The sequence below is a fragment of the Setaria italica genome, chromosome VII (genome assembly GCF_000263155.2).
Source record: "Setaria italica strain Yugu1 chromosome VII, Setaria_italica_v2.0, whole genome shotgun sequence".
NCBI classification, from domain to species: Eukaryota; Viridiplantae; Streptophyta; class Magnoliopsida; order Poales; family Poaceae; genus Setaria; species Setaria italica.
Window position 1 is genome coordinate 7,937,532 of NC_028456.1, and position 17,352 is coordinate 7,954,883.

Below are 17,352 nucleotides of genomic sequence, written 5' to 3' on the forward strand. Positions count from 1 at the left end.
TGCCACATGACGTCTGCGGGTAGTATAGCTTCTGAGCCATATACTAGGAAATAGGGGGAGAGCCCAGTAGTCTTGCATGGTTGGGTTCGTAGTCCCCACAAAGCATTAGGTAATTCCTTAAGCCATTTGCCTCCTTTTGTATTGCCAATGTCATGTAGTCTTTTCTTGAGAGCTTCGAGTATCATGCCGTTAGCACGCTCAACTTGTCCATTTGCTCGTGGGTGAGCAACTGAGACATAGCGGACATCAATTCCACTATTCTCGCAGTACTCCCATAAGTCATGATTGTTGAAGTTGGATCCCAGGTCTGTGATGATTCTGTTTGGAAAACCGTAACAGTGTACGATTTCATCCAGGAAGTCGAGGACTCGGTCTGCCTTAGGGCAAGTGATTGGTTTGACCTCGATCCATTTTGTGAATTTGTCGATGGCCACGAGTACTCGGTTGAATCCTCCTGGCACAGTTGGCAATGGCCCTATCATGTCCAGCCCCCATCAAGCGAAAGGTCATGTTGGGGGTATTGTGACTAGTTTGTAGGCAGGGACGTGTTGCTGTTTAGTGAAGAATTGGCAGCCTTGGCATTTTTGAACTAACTATTTTGCGTCTGCCAAAGCCATGGGCCAGTAGAAGCCTGCTCGGAAAGCCTTGCCTACTATCGTTCGTGAGGATGCGTGATTGCCACAGATTCCCTTGTGAATTTCTTCTAAGATTTCTTGACCGTCTTCTTGGGTGACACACTTCATGAGTACTCCTGATGATGCACTTTTCCTGTAGAGCTTGTCTCCGACTAGAACGTAGTTTTTTCCTCCTCGGGAAATTTGTTCAGCTTGATTTTTGTCAGATGGTAATTTATGACCTTTGATGTAGTTGATGAAGGGTGTCCTCATGTCAACTTCTATCATCATTATTTCTCGAGTAACTTCTGTAGTCTTGATCACCGGTGGTGTCACTTGTTCTGGTATGGATGGTTTGTGGAGTTCGTGAACAAAAATTCCTGCTGGAACTTCTGCACGAGTTGAGCCCATTTTTGATAGTACGTCAGCGGCTATGTTGTTGTCGTGGACAATATGATGAAATTCCAAGCCTGAGAACTTGTTTTCTAGTTTGCGGACCTCTTTGCAGTAAGCGTCCATGTTATGCTTGTTTCGATCCCATTCGTTATTGACTTGGTTTATGATGACTAATGAGTCGCCGTATTCCAGTAGTCTTTTGATGCCGAGGGAGATTGCAAGACGAAGGCCGTTTAACAGTGCTTCATACTCGGCTTCGTTGTTTGAGACTTCCCAAAATATTTGCAATACATACTTGAGTTGGTATCCCTTTGGGGAGATGAGGAGTATGCCTGCACCGGCTCCTTCGAGTTTGAGGGAATCGTCGAAATACATTACCCAGTGCTCTGGCCTCTCGACTGGTGTTGGTACTTGGTTTTCAATCCATTCAGCCATGAAGTCGACCAAAGCTTGAGATTTGATAGCTGTCCTTGGTGTAAAGTCCAAGGTTAAAGCTCCAAGCTCTACTGCCCATTTGGAGATTCTACCGGTGGCGTCTCTATTGTTGAGAATTTCGCCGAGCGGGAAGTCAGTGATGACTGTGATGCTGTGTTCTTAAAAATAATGTCGCAGCTTTCATGAGGTGAGCAGAATCGCATAAAGGAGTTTTTGTATCGGCGAGTATCGAGTTTTGGAGTCCGAGAGTACTTCACTGACGAAGTATACGGGTCTTTGGACTTTGTAAACATGGCCTTGTTCAGACCGTTCAACTACTATTGCCGTCCACCTTCACCAGAACCGCGCCAAAGAATACATGGCGATGAAGACCGTGGCGTCCCACAAGGGGTGGCACCAACAGTGGTTCTTTGTGAAGAACTACTTTGAGTCCCCCTTGCCGGAGTTCATCAGCCGCATCATTGAAGTAGCGCCGGACCTATGGTCGTACGGTCCGGTTGAGAAGGAGAAGAAGCGAATCACCAGTCTGCTTCAGGCCATCGACCACCTGAAGAAAAAGGGCCTGACCGGGGCCGGAGTTATCAAGGTGTACCGCGCTCGGAGGGTGGCGCCGCTGATGCTCCGGGCTCGCTCGCTCGACGACATGGTTCTCGGCGCACCGACCGAGGGCACCATCCTTGCGACGGGTGTGCTTGCCGACGCCGAGATCGAGCAGTGTGTCCGGGAGGCACTGGAGGACAAGGATGCCATTTACCTGGTGCCCGGCCACCCTCCGATGCGCCCGGACGAAGATTTTGTCCAGCTGGTGAGGATTTCGCACTCTCGTGTTTCCTTCCTGCATTTCTTGGTTTGTCGTTCTGACGCGGAGTTCTTGTATCTACAGGACAGTATGACCCGGGTCGTGGACTCACGCCCGCCAGTGCCAGAGGACGCGGAGCGGTGGCGGCAGAATTGCCTCCTCGCCGAGAAGTAGAAAAAATGGAAAGACAAAGAAACGACGAGGAAGTAGAAGAGGGCTGCCAAAGAGCTCCAAAGGCAGTGGCGGGGTGTGGTCGTGTCGGACGATGACGACAATGACGATGAGGACGAGGAGGAGGAAGAGGAGGAGTACGTTCTGGCCCCCCGGCCGGGTGCGCTCGTCATCCGGGAGCAGCACCCCCAACCGGCCGCGGAGGACATGTCGAGCGGCCCGCCTGCTTAGAGCCCGACGCCGCAGGACTCTAGGACCGCGCCCCTGGGACCAACGAGGGACACCCCCCTGAGGTCGACAGAGCCGAACCCGGACCCTCTGCCTACGCCACGCGAGCAGGGGAGTAGCGGCAAGCGGCCGCTGTCAGACGTCCCGGGGTCGGCGTCGAGCTCGAAGGCAAAGCACGCTCGTCATCCTTGCACTGAGGGGAGGTGAGTGGAAATTCCTCGCATACCTTATTCCTTTCCTGGCATCAAGCCATTTTTGGCGAAGTTGTCATTGTTTCACAGCGCCGCTCCTCGGGATTTCGTCCTGCCGCTGGCGCCGAAGAAGGCGCTCCGGGTGTCGACCGCCTCCGCGGGGCGGATCGTGACCCCATCGGCGGCAAGTGGCGGTGTTGTTGGAGAGGTCGCGGGGCCTCCCGCAGAGATGGCCTTTGTGGCGGTGACTGGAGGAGGGGTGCCGTGGATGGGCACGGGGCAGGAGCTGACCCGTGTTCCGCCTTCTGCCTCCCAGCCAACCCCACGGGATGAGATGCCACCCCTGGGGTTCCTCCACCCGGCGAGGTGATAAACCTCGACAACGAGGTGGAGGAGGAGCCACGGACGGGGCAGTGACAAAGATGGGGGTGCCTGCTCCGATGGCAATAGTGGAGATGGCGGCGGCGGAGATGGGGGCGCTTGCCCTAGCGGCCGCGATAGAGACGGCGGCGGCGACAGGGACAGGGACGCCTGCCCCAGCGGCCGCAATGGAGACAGCGGCAGCGGCGGAGACGGGGATGCCTGCCCTAGCGACCGCGATGGAGATAGCAGCGACAGAGAGAGCGGGCCGTGAGCCAGCTGCGACAACGGCAACGGAGACAACGGCATGTGCGCCGGCGTCGTCGACTGGGCCGGCGGCGTCAGGAGCGGTGGCGTATGTCCCAGCGGCGACATCGGGGACGGTGGCGTCGGGATCGGCCAGAACGGCCTCTCATGCCCTTGTCCCGGTTGATCTTGAGCCCAGTGCGTGGGCTGGGCCGACCTTGCGCTGGAGGTCCTGTGACGACCCGCAGAGGCCCCTCTTCGTGCTGGACGATGCCGAGGAGTGGAGTAGGTGGCAGGCGGTGCAGGGCAGTCTTGCAAATGTCTGTGCCGCCCTGTCTTCCGCGATGGGGGAGCTGGACAGCGTTGTCGACCCCGGTGGTCAAGTATGGTGTTCTCCTTGGTGGTTATTTTCCTCTCGTTTCTCCATCCCTCCTTTCTCCTGATAGTTCCTGAACATAAATCATTCTGCAGGCCCTCCAGGAATGCAGCCAGGGGAAGTACGAGTTCCTCCGGCACGAGCGGGGGTTCTGGGATCATTTCTCCATGGAAAGGCAGCGGACCGGGGAGCTAACCGGACAGCTCGCTGCCGCCCAGCAGATCGTTGCCAACCTACGCGCGCGCGAGTAGGAGGCGCGGGAGGGCGTGCGACGGGCGGAGGATAAGTTCCAGGCCATCGTCGAGAAGGCTCGCCTCGATCTCAAGGAGTTCCAGGCCGTTGCCAAGAAGGCCCGTCGTGATGCCGAGGAACTCGCACGGTTGAAGAAGGATCATGAGGCCCTTCAGAACACCGTCGAGCTTATCCGGCACGAGCAGCACAAGGCTTGGCAGGAGCGTGACTTCGAGGTGAGCCGGAAGGCTGAGGCCGAGAAGATAGCGGCCAACCTTGGGGAGGAGGACAGTCAGCTCCATGTGCAAGTGCAGGGGCTTCAGACCACCGTGTGCTAGGGGCTCGATCGGGAATGTCTGCTGAAAGCTCAATCTGAGGGTAAGGTTTTCATTGTTCCATTGTGTTGCGGTGTTGCGGTGGTTTCTGACTTGGTGGACTTTTCTGGACGGCTCTCGCAGATGACCTCACCCGGCTGAGATGTCATCGATGCAGAGCGCACCGAGCATGGCAACCTACGGGACGCGGTCCGCATCATTTGTGACAGCCTCGGCGTCGTCCAGGGGGAGGGGACGAGCTTCTTGGCGGCTCGTGTCCTTGGGGCGTACCCGCGGGCCCGTGAGATCACTCGGGAGGCGCTCCACGTCGGCGTGAGGTGGGCCTTCAGCGTCTTTGGCTCCCACTACTTCGGCATCAACTTTATCGGGATGAGAGGGGGGTACGCCTCCGGCTCCTCCGAGGCCGAGCTGGACAAGATCAACGCATCGGTGTTCAATCCAGCAGAGGCCTTGGCGAAGCTTCTGGAGGATGAGGCCATCCTGCCAGAGGACCCAGGAACGAGTTAGCTGTATCGGGCTCAGACGCCCAAGAGTGTGTAAATATGTTAGTTAACTTTGAACTCGCTTTTGTGATGGCCACAGAGGCCTTTTTCTATAATTTGTCGAAAAAAGTTTTCGATCCTCTTTCTATTTTATGGGTTTGGAAAGATTAGAGTGCAGGTCGAATCCGTCGGTAAGCGCTGGTGAGCGAAGGCACCGTAGCCGCTGGTGCGTAGGTTTTTCGTGGTCCGATCAGTCTTGCCCGAGCGTCATTCGCGCGCTCTTTCCTTTTCACACCCAAACGTTTAGGAAGAGGGTCGGTTCGGAAAAATAGTGTTTTGAGAAGATGCCAAGTGACTACCGGAGCCCCTGATAGCCCCTGAGGGATATGCAACCCTGGGGCAGAGCCAGGGTCGGATATCCCTAAGCTCGAGACGAAACTCGAACGAAATTGACTCAAAACCACCCCTTTCGGTGAATTAAAAGGTGACAAAAGTATGTATGTACAAACTTGGAAATAATAGCTAAGGGTAGAAATGTCTTAGCTGCTCTATATTTCAAGCGTTGGTGAGGTTCTGCCCGTCGGGGGTCGCCAGCTTGTACGTGCCCAGCCGCAGTACTTGCGTGACGATGAAAGGACCTTCCCACAGAGAGGTCAGCTTGTGCCGACCTCTGTTGTCTTGAACAAGGCGAAGCACCAGGTCATCGACGTTGAAGGCTCGGCCTCATAACTTGCGGCTGTGATACCGTCGCAAGGCTTGCTGGTACATGGCCGAGTGCAGCAGGGCCACGTCATGCGCTTCGTCGAGCTGGTCTTGCGCGTCCTCGAGAGATGCCTGGTTCCCTTGTTCTTTGTACGCCCTGACCCTCGGTGACCCATACTCCAGGTCGGTGGGGAGGATTGCTTCGGACCCGTAGACCATGAAGAACGAGGTGAAGCCAGTTGCCCTACTGGGGGTCGTCCTCAGACTCCATAGGACCGCGGGGAGCTCTGCGACCCACCGGCCGTCGAACTTTTTGAGGCGGTCGAAGATCTGTGGCTTGAGACCCTAGAGCATCATGCCGTTGGCCCACTCAACCTTCCCATTCGTGCGGGGATGCGCCACGGCTGACCAGTCCACTCGGATGTGGTGGTCATCGCAGAACTTGAGAACTTTTTCCCGGTAAACTGCGTGTCGTTGTCCGTGATGATGGAGTTGGGGACTCCGAAGTGATGGATGATGTCGGTGAAGAATTGCACCGCCTGCTCGGACTTGATCTGCGTGATCGGTCATGCCTCGATCCACTTCGAGAACTTGTCGACGGCGACAAGCAAGTAGGTGAAGCCCCCAGGCGCCTTCTTGAAGGGCCCGACGAGGTCCAGTCCCCAGACCGCGAAGGGCCATGTGATGGGGATGGTTTGGAGCGCCTGGGCGAGCAAATGGGTTTGGCATGCGAAGAATTGGCACCCTTCGCAAGTGCGTACCATGTGGGTGGCGTCAGCTACTGCCGTCGGCCAGTAGAAGCCCTGTCAGAAGGTGTTCCCGATGAGGGTTCTTGGTGCGGCGTGGTGACCACAGGCCCCAGTGTGGATGTCCTGTATCAACGCCTTTCCCTACTCGATCGGGATGTAGAGCTGGAGGATGCCGGTGTGGCTCCGCTTGTAGAGCTCCTGGTCGACGATGATGAAGGATTTGTCACGGCGTGCAATCCTTCGCGCCTCTGTCTTGTCTGTTGGGCGCGACGCGCGGATGAGGTAGTCGAGGTACGGAATTCTCCAGTCAGGTGGGGGGTCGGGCCCCTCTGCTGGGTTCGCGTCGATCTCCATGACCTCAGGGTCAGAGGGATCAGCCTCCGAGTCCAAGACAGGTGGCGCATTGTCGACCTCTCCCGGGTCGACTCCCGAGTCCGGGGTAGATGGCGCATCGCCGATCCCTCTCGGTTCCTTGTGGCGGATTGAGGGCTTGTATTGGTCGCGGATGAAGACGCTGTCGGGGACGAGCTTTCGGCCGGATGCTGCCTTCATCAGCTCGTCAGTTGCCTCGTTGAAACGTCTTACAACGTGGTTGAGTTCAAGTCCGTTGAACTTGTCTTCGAGCTTGCAGACTTTGTTGCAGTACGCCACCATCTTGGGGTCATGGCAGCTCCACTCCTTCATGATTTGCTCGACGACTAGCTGAGAGTCGCCTCGGATGTCCAGCCGTCGGATGCCCAGTTCGATGGCGATGCGGAGCCCATTGAGGAGAGCCTCGTACTCAGTGACATTGTTAGATATGGGAAACTAGAGGTGGATCATGTACCTCATGCGCACGCCGAGGAGAGAGACGAAGACCAGGCCTACTCCGTCGCGAGCTTTCATCAATGACCCGTCGAATTACATCATCCATTACCCCTGCTTCTCTGGCGCTGATGGCATCTGGATCTCTGTCCACTCTGCGACGAAGTCGGTGAGTACCTAGGATTTGATGGCCATCCGGGGGGCGTAGGTGATGCTCTGGTCCATAAGCTTGAGTGCCCACTTCGCGATCCGCCCCGTGGCATCCTGATTCCGGATCACTTCGCCGAGAGGGAACGATGAAACGACCGTCACCGGATAGGAGGTGAAGTAGTGGCGCAGCTTCCTCTTCGTGATGAGGACTGCGTAGATGAGCTTCTGGATTTGCGGGTAGCGGGCCTTGGACTTGGACAAGACCTCGCTGACGAAGTACACCGGGCGCTGAACCTTAAGGGCGTGTCCCTCTTCCTCTCGCTCCACCACTAGAGCTGCGCTAACCACCTGGGTGGTCACTACGATGTAGAGCAGGAGTGGCTCCCCGTCGGTTGGCGAGACTAGAATTGGGACTTTCGTCACAAGGTGCTTGAGCCGGTCAAGCGCCTCCAGGGCCTCGGCGGTCCACACAAAGCGGTCGGTCTTCTTCAGGAGTCGGTAGAGAGGGAGCCCCTATTCGCCGATGCGCGAGATGAAGCGGCTCAGGGCCGCAAGACATCCCATGATGCGCTAAACTCCCTTCAGGTTTCGGATCGGACCCATATCGCTGATGGCCGCTATCTTCTTCGGATTGGCTTCGATGCCACGCACGGAGACGATGAAGCCAAGCAGCATGACCCTTGAACCCCGAAAATGCACTTCTCAAGGTTGAGTCTGATGCGCTTGTCTCTCAGCATTTTGAAGGCTAGCTCGAGGTCGGGGATGAGCTTGTCACCCTTTTTGGACTTGACCACGATGTCGTCTACGTAGGCCTCTACGGTTCGCCCGATGAGGTCCCCAAAACACTTAAGCATGCATCGCTGGAACGTAGCCCCCACGTTCTTGAGGCCGAACGGCATCTTGATGTAGCAATAGGGGCCGAAAGGGGTGATGAAAGAGGTCGCGAGCTGGTCGGACTCTTTCATCGCGATTTGGTGGTAGCCAGAATACGCGTCAAGGAAGCAAAGGGTTTCGCACCCTGCGGTTGAGTCGACTATCTGATCTATACGTGGCAAAGGAAACGGGTCTTTTGGACACGCCTTGTTGAGACCGGTATAATTAACACACATCCTCCATTTCCCATTCTTTTTTCGTACAAGAACAGGATTGGCTAACTACTTGGGGTGGTACACTTCCTTGATGAATCCGGCCGCCAAAAGCTTTTGGAGCTCCTCGCCGATGGCCTTGCGCCTCTCCTCGTCGAAGCGGCGCAAGCCCTATTTCACTGGTTTGGAGCCGGCCTTGATGTTCAAGGATGCTCGGCGACTTCCCTCGGGATGCCTAGCATGTCCGAGGGTTTCCATGCGAAAATGTCACTGTTCGCGCGGAGGAAGTCGACGAGCGCGCTTTCCTATTTGGGAGATAGGGTAGCGCCTATCCGCACCGTCCTACCGTCGGTGCTGCTGGGGTTGAGGGGGACCTCCTTGACGCCTTTGGTGGCCTTGAAGGAGGTGGTGGACTGCTTGGAGTCGGGTGGATCCTCGGCACTCTCCGCGAGCTGGACCACGGGGTCCTCCGCACAGGTGATGGCCACGGCGTACTCGCAGCACTCTACGTCACACTCGTATGCCTTCTGGAAAGACGTGCTGACGGTGATGACCCCATTGGGCCTCGGCAGCTTGAGCTTGAGGTAGGTGTAGTTGGGGATGGCCATGAACTTGGCATAGCATGGCCGTCCCAAGATGGCGTGGTAGGTCCTGCGGAAGCCCACCACCTCGAAGGTGACCGTTTCCTTCCTGTAGTTGGAGGGAGTCCTGAAAGTGACGGGCAGGTCGACCTGCTCGAGAGGCATCGCCCGCTTCCCTGGCACGATGCCATGGAACGGCGCCTCGCTAGGTCGGAGGCGGGAGCGGTCGATCCCCATGGTGTTGAGAGTCTCGGCGTAGAGGATGTTGAGGCTGCTACCTCCATCCATGAGCACCTTGGTGAGGCGCTTTGTGCCGACGATGGGGTAGATGACGAGCGGGTAGCGTCCCGGCTGTAGGACGCGCTCCGGGTGGTTGGACTGGTCGAAGGTGATGGCGGACTTCGACAAGTCAAGGAAGGTCGGGGTAGCGGGTTCGGCCGCGTAGACCTCGCGGCGTTCCAGCTTCCGGCGGCGCTTGGAGTCATAAGCCGCCGGCCCGCCAAAGATCATGAAGCAGCCATCCATGTTGGGGAAGCCGTCTTCCTTCTCCTCGCCATCCTTCTTCTCCTCCTCGGGCTTCCGCCTCCGGTCGCCCTTCACTGGGTTGCCTACGAAGTACCTCTTCATGAGGTTGCAGTCTTTGTAGGCGTGCTTGGTGGGGAACTCGTGGTTCGGGCACGGTCCCTCGAGCAACTTGTCAAAGAAGCCGGGGGTGCCCTCGAGGGGTGTTTGTCCCCGTTTGCATTCAGCAACAGCCACGAGGAGAGCCTCGCGCTGCTGCTTGTTCTTCTTCTTTTGTTGGCGGTTGGAGGAACCCTAGTCGGTGTCCTCCTCCCGCTTTGCCTTGCCCTTGGAGCAGTCGAAGATTGCCCCAACAGCCTCTTCACCCAAGACGAAGCTGGTGGCGATGTTGAGGAGCTCCTCAGTGGTCCGCGGGCCCCTGCGCCCTAGCTCGTGGACCAAGGGCCGGTAGGAAGTCCCTGCCAGGAAGGCTCTAATGATGTTGGCATTGGCCGTTGGAGAGCTCGGTGTGCTTCTTGGAGAAGTGCTGGATGTAGTCGCAGAGGGACTCATCCGACCCCCTGGCGGCAGCTCCAGAGATCCCAAGAGTTTCCAGGGCACATGTACGTGCCCTGGAAGTTTCCCACGAAGATCTTCTTCAGGTCATTCCAGTTACAGATCCGACCTGAGGGGATGTGCTCCAGCCAGGCTCGCGCCGAGTCGGCCAGAAACAGCGAGAGGTTGCGAATGTTGAACAGGTCATCATCTGCCCCACCGGCCTAACATGCAAGCCAGTAGTTGCTAAGCTGGTGTCTGTCGAGCTGGCGTGGCTCGGATCCCTCTAGGGGGAGGCTGGTGGAGAGACTCCCCACGCCTTTCGGGAGGCGCGGTGGGTGTTGCCCTGCTGGCGTTGTGCCCGCGTCGCCGGGACGCGGAGCTCTTCGCCTGTTGGACGGCGGTGCACTCGAGCAGGTTGCACACCTCTTGCTGCGCTTGACGCTCCTTGGGCATCACCGGCTCGGGGAGTCGTCGGAGTAGGGCTGCCGCTGTGGTAATGTTCTGGTTGGCGCGGACGAAGAGTTGAGGGCGATCCTCATCTCCGCAGATGTGCCGCTCGACATCGCGCACCCGTTGTTGTGCCCTGCCTTTGTTGCGGGGGCGCTCGACCTCTTGGTGGGGCGTCGCACAAGCCTCCGGTAGACGTGGCCGCTCCGGGGCCCTAGCCAGAGCCCCGGTTGTTGCCGCGGCGCACCGTGGAGGAGTGCGCTGCCTCCCTGCGGCGCCATTGTCGTTGGACCCCTCGGAGTGCATGTCGGCCATGAAGCACTCTCGCGAGGGGTAGTGGCTCCCGTTGTCGGAGCCGGCGTCGGAGGCTGTCCTCGCCACACTCATGAACTCGTTGTTCGCGGGTGGCACGATCATGGACCATGCCAGGAGATGACCGTAGGTTGCTGCGGCATTGCGCAGCCCGAAGGGCCACTCCTTCAAAGGAGGCCCTGTGGTGCATGCCCGGCCGCTCACCATCATCCCAGCGGTAGAGCCGGAGATGATGGGGCGAGCGGGCAGGACAAGGATAGGGATCAACTCGATTCCCTCCCCCGTGGCGAGGAAGTCCAAGCTCCCGAAGCAGACGAGGGAGCCAGGAGCAAAGCTGGTGTCGCGGGTGGCCATCCGAAGCCAGTGACGTACACGCAAAGGGCCGCTACCTGGCGCGTCAACTGTTTTTGTCAAGATTAACAGATCAAGACCATGGCAAGTGAATTTGTTTTATGCGCATAAGGCTCGGATGGTTGCGTGAGAGGACACGGGATTAGACTGGTTCGGGCAGGAAAAGCCCTACGTCCAGTATGGGGAGCTCCTCGTGTTATTCACGCGAGGTCTGTAGTAGGGGTTACAAATAGGTGAGAGAGGGAGCTGGTCCCAAGTCTCTTGGGTGTGCACTGATGCTCATGAGGAGAGGGTGTGAGTTCGGTGGGTTTTAGAGTCCTCCTTGTCTTGGGGCCCTTGGTCCTCCCTTTATAGCGCAAGGAGAACACATGAGGTACATGTGAGCCAGGCATCTGGAGAAGTAAAAGAGATAAGCTAAGTAAAATAAAACACAGGGAGGAGGACCGAGTCCCCGTGTCGCCGCCTCCCCCTTCGGTCTTTGTCTCCTGTTAGCGTGGCCGCCGGAGGGGGGCGACTGTCACTGGATCCTATTGAAGATCCTTCGGTCGACCGTCGTCGCCAGGCATGATGATGATGTTCGGCCGTGGCAACTATACTTATCGTGGGGGATGGCCGTCCTCTGTGGCTCTGCATGTTGACCGGGAGGTGCGGTCAATACATCTCTGTCGACGGACCGACCTGTTGGAGGTATGCCCTAGAGGCAATCATAGAGATGATGATATTCCATTTGTATCCATGATTTATGTTGTGTTCCTTGAATATCCATTAAAGGCTACTTGAATTGATTTGCAATTATGTGAATTGTGTGTGAAACTCTTTACTTGTATGGTTATTCTAAAGTTGTCCCTAGTTGGAGTTCATGTGAGGACACACATGAATATTAGACTAGCACATGTATTAGTTGATGACTAAGTTTCACAAGTCATGGACATGGAGATGTTGAACTAATAATGTGGGCACATGTGGAGACATGTGCTAGGACTGACCCAACACGAGAAGTAGTTCTCTCTTTAAACAACATATACGTTTTGTCCTTAGACCTGAGATTGTCGCATGTACTCAAGATGTGGATCGACCTACTTAGGGGCTATCAAACGCTACGCCGTAACAGGGTAGTTATAAAGGTAGCTTTCGGGTTTGTCAAGAAGCATGCTGTGAGACATGGTCAATCAAGATGGGATTTGCCCCTCTCTGATTGAGAGTGATATCTCTGGGCCCCTCGAGTGATCGGATCTGGAAATGCATGGCCATGCTACGTACGGTTAAGAGTTAACCTACAAAGGGATTCCGAATCACAAGATCGAGAAAGAGCGGTCGGCTTGAAGCTAGACCAAATATCATGAGGCAAAGGGAATAGCATGTATATAATGTTGTGATGGTTCATCTGATATGATCTTCGTGTGCGTATAGGAGTTGGCACATCTTGCTAGAGGCTGCTACTGACTATTAGGCCGAGTAGGAGTACTCGGGCCATGTCTATACGTATCCGAACCCATAGGGTCACACACTTAAGGGGCTGGAAGCCCAATTCGGATGTGATCCGAGTTGGATTAGGTTTAGAAGTACTAATGGGCCTTGGACCCAGAGGCCCGTTAGGAACCTCTATAAATAGAGGGGTGGGGGCGCCCTAGGGTTTATACCTTTTTGGCGAAACACATCTGCCGTGCCTCCCACGCCCTCGCCTGTTGCAGCTCACGGATCTAGCAGTCCGGCTTGCGACACTTCCTCCCTGCACGTGTAGATACCTTGGAGGTGTTGCGCCTGCAGCACTTGGATGAGCCGCTGACGAGCCACGACAAGCCACGATGAGCCGACGACGAGCCGCGGCACAAGGGAGATCTTGCTACACGTGGACGAGCTGCTGAGGAGCTGCTGGACGTTGATGTGATCGACTATGTACGACTACGTTGATCGACTTCGCTGCATCGACGCGAATCTACATCTTCCGCACCAGTAGTGCGTCGATTGGTAATATCGTGATCCTTATACGGCAGTTTTCCTGGTTTACGCGGTACAAATTTTTTGATTTGCACTAGTGTAGCCTACCTCGTATCCCAACACGACCGTGAAACCAGGCGACGCTCCCTCCTGTGCTGGGGGCGCGGGGAATGAGTGCCTACGACGGATAGGAGAGACGGCGAACTGGGGCGGTGCCGCTGTAGCCTGTGTGGTCGTGGCTATAGTGTACCGCCCAGGTATTTATGGCGGGTCACGTCATGGAGCACGAGCGCCTTTCTGCGCACTAGAGCCGAGGCGCATTTATGGCGAGATTGGTAGGGGCCCACGAGATCCGCGCCCTCGCCTGTTGTTTTTTTGCTTGAGGCAGATCCTTGTCTTGTGGGACCGGATGAGTCGGACCCCCTACGCCCGTGGTCGGGCGAGGTGGAGCCATGCGGCGAGGGGTGGGGCACATCCGACCCTGGGACCGTGGGTCGGGCGAGGCGGAGTTTCGCCAGCGCGGGGTCGGGCGTGGCCGACCCCGGGACCTTGGGTCAGGCAAGGCGAAGTGGAATACTCCCTACCCATGCGGGATTGGCGGAGGTCAGTGTTGCTGTAGGTGGGCCCTAGCCTTTATGATTGTTTGTTTAAGGAGCATAAGGAGGTCGTTAATATTTCCCCCCAACACCTACGTTTTTTAGTCCAAATGACATTGTTTTGTAGCAGAAAGCCCCAAATGGAGTGATGAAGGCTGTTTTGGCTTGATCTTCTTCTTTGAGGCTTATCTGATGATATCCTGAGTAGCAGTCGAGAAAGCATAGTAAATCGCACCCAGCAGTGGAGTCGACTACTTGGTCGATCCTGGGTAATCCAAAAAGGGTCTTTTGGACAGTGTTTGTTGAGATCCATGTAATCAACACACATTCTGCATTCATTGTTTTTCTTGCGAACGAGTACAGGATTGGCTAACCAATCAGGGTGAAAGATTTCTTTGATGAACCCTGCTGCGAGTAGTTTGGCTAGTTCTTTTTTGATTGCTTCTCGTCTGTCTTGGGCAAACCTGCGGAGTCGCTGTTGTTTTGGAGTAGCTTTGTGATCAACGTTTAGAGAGTGCTCGATCAGTTCCTTGGGCATGCCGGGCATGTCGGCTGGTTTCCAAGCGAAGATATAATGGTTAGCTCGAAGGAAACTGATGAGCGCGGTTTCCTATTTAGGGTCTAGCCCTGTTCCGATCAGAGCTGTTTTAGAAGAGTCGCCTGTCTAGAGATCAACTGGTTTAAAGTCTTTCTCGCTTGCTGGTTTCACTTTTGTGGATCCCAACTTGTTTTCTGGGATCTCGAGTTCTGTTGGGTGAAGTTTCTTTGAAGCTGTGAAAACTTGTTGCATAGGGCTAGGTGCTTGAGAGGTTGCGGCAATCTCCATGGCTTCGGTGTCGCACTCGTAAGATCACCGTAGGTCTCCTCGTAGCGTTAGTTCTCCCTTGGGCCCTGGCATTTTGAGTACCAAGTAAACATAGTGTGGTATGGCCATAAACTTAGCTAGGGCTGGCCTTCCGAGTATGGCGTGGTAAGATGTCTCGAAGTTGGCGACTTCAAATCTGATATACTCGGTTCGGTAGTGTTCCTTAGCTCCAAAGGTAACTGGCAGGACGACTTGTCCTTGTGGAATGGCTGCTTTTCCTTGTACGATTCTGTAGAAGGGTGAACCTGTTGGAGTGAGCATTTCCGTGACGTCGAGGCACATCTTCCTTAGTGTTTTGGCGAAAATGACGTTGAGCCCACTTCCGCCATCAATGAGTACCTTTGTCAGTTTTGATCCTGCCACAACAGGGTTGAGTACTAAAGGGAATCAGCCTGGCTCTGAGAATTTTGTCCATTGGTCCTTCCTGCTGAAAGTTATGGGTACTTCTAACCATTTTAGAGGTGTTGGATCTATTGGTTCAATGCCCATGATTTCCCTAAGTACAAGTTTGCTGGCCCGCTTGGATGCGGTGCTTGGGATTCTGCCAAAAATGACGTTGACTGTCTTGGAGGCGGTCTGGAAGTCACCTTCTCCTTCTTCATTGTTGTGAACTTTGTTTTTCCCTTTATCTTTTTTCTTGCTGTAGTCTTCGGGAGGTGGTGGTGCGGGTAAATCTTGCATTACTCGACGCATGCTGTAACAGTCTATTGCCGAGTGTTTGCTAGTCGGGTGCCTTGGGCACTATTTTTGGAGTAGTTTGGTGAAGGTTGGTCCTTCATCATTTTTGCGGGATCCCTTTTTCCTGAAGTTAGTCATGGAGGCAATGGTGTTGTCGGGTTTCCGTTTGCAATTTTGATTACTCGAAAAGTTGTTTCGAGTATCGTTATGTCGATTTCTATCTTGGTCATTGTTGTTGTTGTCGCGTCCTCGGTTACGATGAGAGCCGAACCGTTCTCGCTCTTTGTCTTCTTCATCTACTCACTATTGCACCATGAGTTTGAGGTCTTTGACATTGGCTGGTCGTCGTCTACCGAAGTTTTGGTATGTTCATCGATCGTAGAGTCCATTCTCAAAGCACTCGATGACGTTTGTTTCTGAAATATCAACTATAGTGGCCTTCTTTTCGAAGAATCATCACAAGTAGTCACGTAGTGTTTCGCCTTCTTTCTGTTTTACTTGACTTAGGTCGATCTTGTTACCCAGTCTAGTCATGGAGCCGGCATAGTTGTTGGTTAAAGATTTTGTCAAGTCTGCCGAAGAGTCGATTGATCTAGGCTTGAGTGACTCAAGCCACGTAAGAGGTGCAGGTTCCATGCATATGGGAAAATGGATAACTTTGGTGTCGTTATTGCCCCCAGCTGCCTGGACTACCAACGAGTAGCATCGTAGCCATTGAATTAGGTCTTGCTTGCCGTCATACTTCGTGATTCCTGTTGGTTTGAACTTTTCGGGTAATCTTGTCCTCATCACCTGATTTGTGAAAGCAGGAAAGTGGTTGTAATTGTCGACTTCTCGCTCACACCGACTGTTGATTATTTCTCGTAGATCACTGAAATTTGATACTTCATGAGTTTTTCCAAGTATGGCGAGGACTTTTTGCGGAGTTGGTGCAGCTGACTTCTCCAACGTCTTTTTGTCGTACTGGAGCGTTGTGTTTACTCGGACCTTGGCTGTGTTGCCTTGGTTGGTTCACTACTTCGTTGTCATTCCTTTGTACTTCATTGAAGTTGTTGTTAACTGCAGCACCTCTACTGCCCTCTTGATGAGCTGTAATGCGAGGAACCGACGGGATTGGAGATTCCTTGTCGAGTAGCTTGTAAGCTTGTTCTGCGAGTTGTGCAATTAGTCTGTTGCCTCGCTGCGCAAGTTGAGCTATGACTTCGTTATCTCTGTCTTGAGGTATGAGCATTGATATAAGGTTGATCGAGGCAATTGCCGCGAGTGGAGTGTTGTGTTCTTGAGCTTGTACTGCGTCAAATGCTCTTTTGAGGTTTGTGATGGGAATGTTTGTAGCTAGCATTTGTCGTCGTTCAGCCCAAGTAGTATTGCACATCCTTCTTTGGTTTCTTTGTTCGGAGGTTTCATCTTGTGGGGCGTTAGCAGATGACTTGTCTTCTGAGACGTTGTCGAGTTGTGCTAGTTGTCAAGGGGTTCACTGTTGGCTAGTACCCGGGTTGTTATTTTGAGTAATAACAAAGACTTTTCTGTGTGGGTAGTAGCTTCCAAAGCTTGATGTTGCAATTTCTATGGAATTTTCCTCGCGGCTTGAAATGAGTGGGACGCCTTCTTGGTACGGGAGGTTGTTTATGTGAGCAACGAGGCGTGACTCATAGTCGCAGGCGAGGAGGGATGGTCTCATTCCTGGCCAGTGAACGAATCTTCCTTGCGGTGTTGAGGTTATTACTAGACCTTGGGCTGGTCCTGACAATGGAATCTCTGGGACATAGTCCGAGTCGGAGTCGGAGTCGTCGTCTTTCCCGTGTTCGAGTTGAGTTTGAGTGAGGAAACTTTTGTAGACTTCGGCTGCATTGCGGAGTTCGTAAGGGAACTGTTTTGGAGTCGAAGTGGATTTGGAGAGTGTCTGGGACCGACTACTCTGAACTGGGGTTGAGTCCAACACGTAGTCAAACTCGGGGTTATTGACTTTGAAATTTTGGTTTTTCTTGGCCGAATCCTCTGATTTCCTCTCCTGGATGTTGATGATTTGGCGCTAAAAAGATCCAGCGCCGTCGGCGATGAAGAGTCAGGATCCTAAAAAAAAGGTTGTGCCTGCTTCGATGACGAAGACATGCTTGAAAATGACAGGTGCCATCAAGCTCACGCTGAGAAACTCGACCAGCTCCCCTAAC

At 54.5% G+C, this 17,352-nt stretch overlaps 2 protein-coding genes across 2 annotated transcripts; both read right to left on the minus strand.

Annotated features, from left to right (window-relative positions):
- Positions 1–2,918: 2,918 nt before the first annotated feature.
- On the minus strand, positions 2,919–3,569 carry LOC101764136 (vegetative cell wall protein gp1-like). Its single transcript, XM_004977729.1, has one exon. The coding sequence runs from the start codon at positions 3,567–3,569 to the stop codon at positions 2,919–2,921; it is 651 nt and encodes a 216-aa protein (XP_004977786.1).
- Positions 3,570–6,456: 2,887 nt separating this feature from the next.
- On the minus strand, positions 6,457–6,969 carry LOC101764543. The gene has a single exon (XM_004977730.1). The coding sequence runs from the start codon at positions 6,967–6,969 to the stop codon at positions 6,457–6,459; it is 513 nt and encodes a 170-aa protein (XP_004977787.1).
- Positions 6,970–17,352: the final 10,383 nt, after the last annotated feature.

Bases quoted from the DNA above. Each gene is read 5' to 3' on its own strand.
- LOC101764136 (XM_004977729.1), bottom strand. From the start codon at position 3,569: ATGTCGCCGCTGGGACATACGCCACCGCTCCTGACGCCGCCGGCCCAG.
- LOC101764543 (XM_004977730.1), bottom strand. From the start codon at position 6,969: ATGGTGGCGTACTGCAACAAAGTCTGCAAGCTCGAAGACAAGTTCAAC.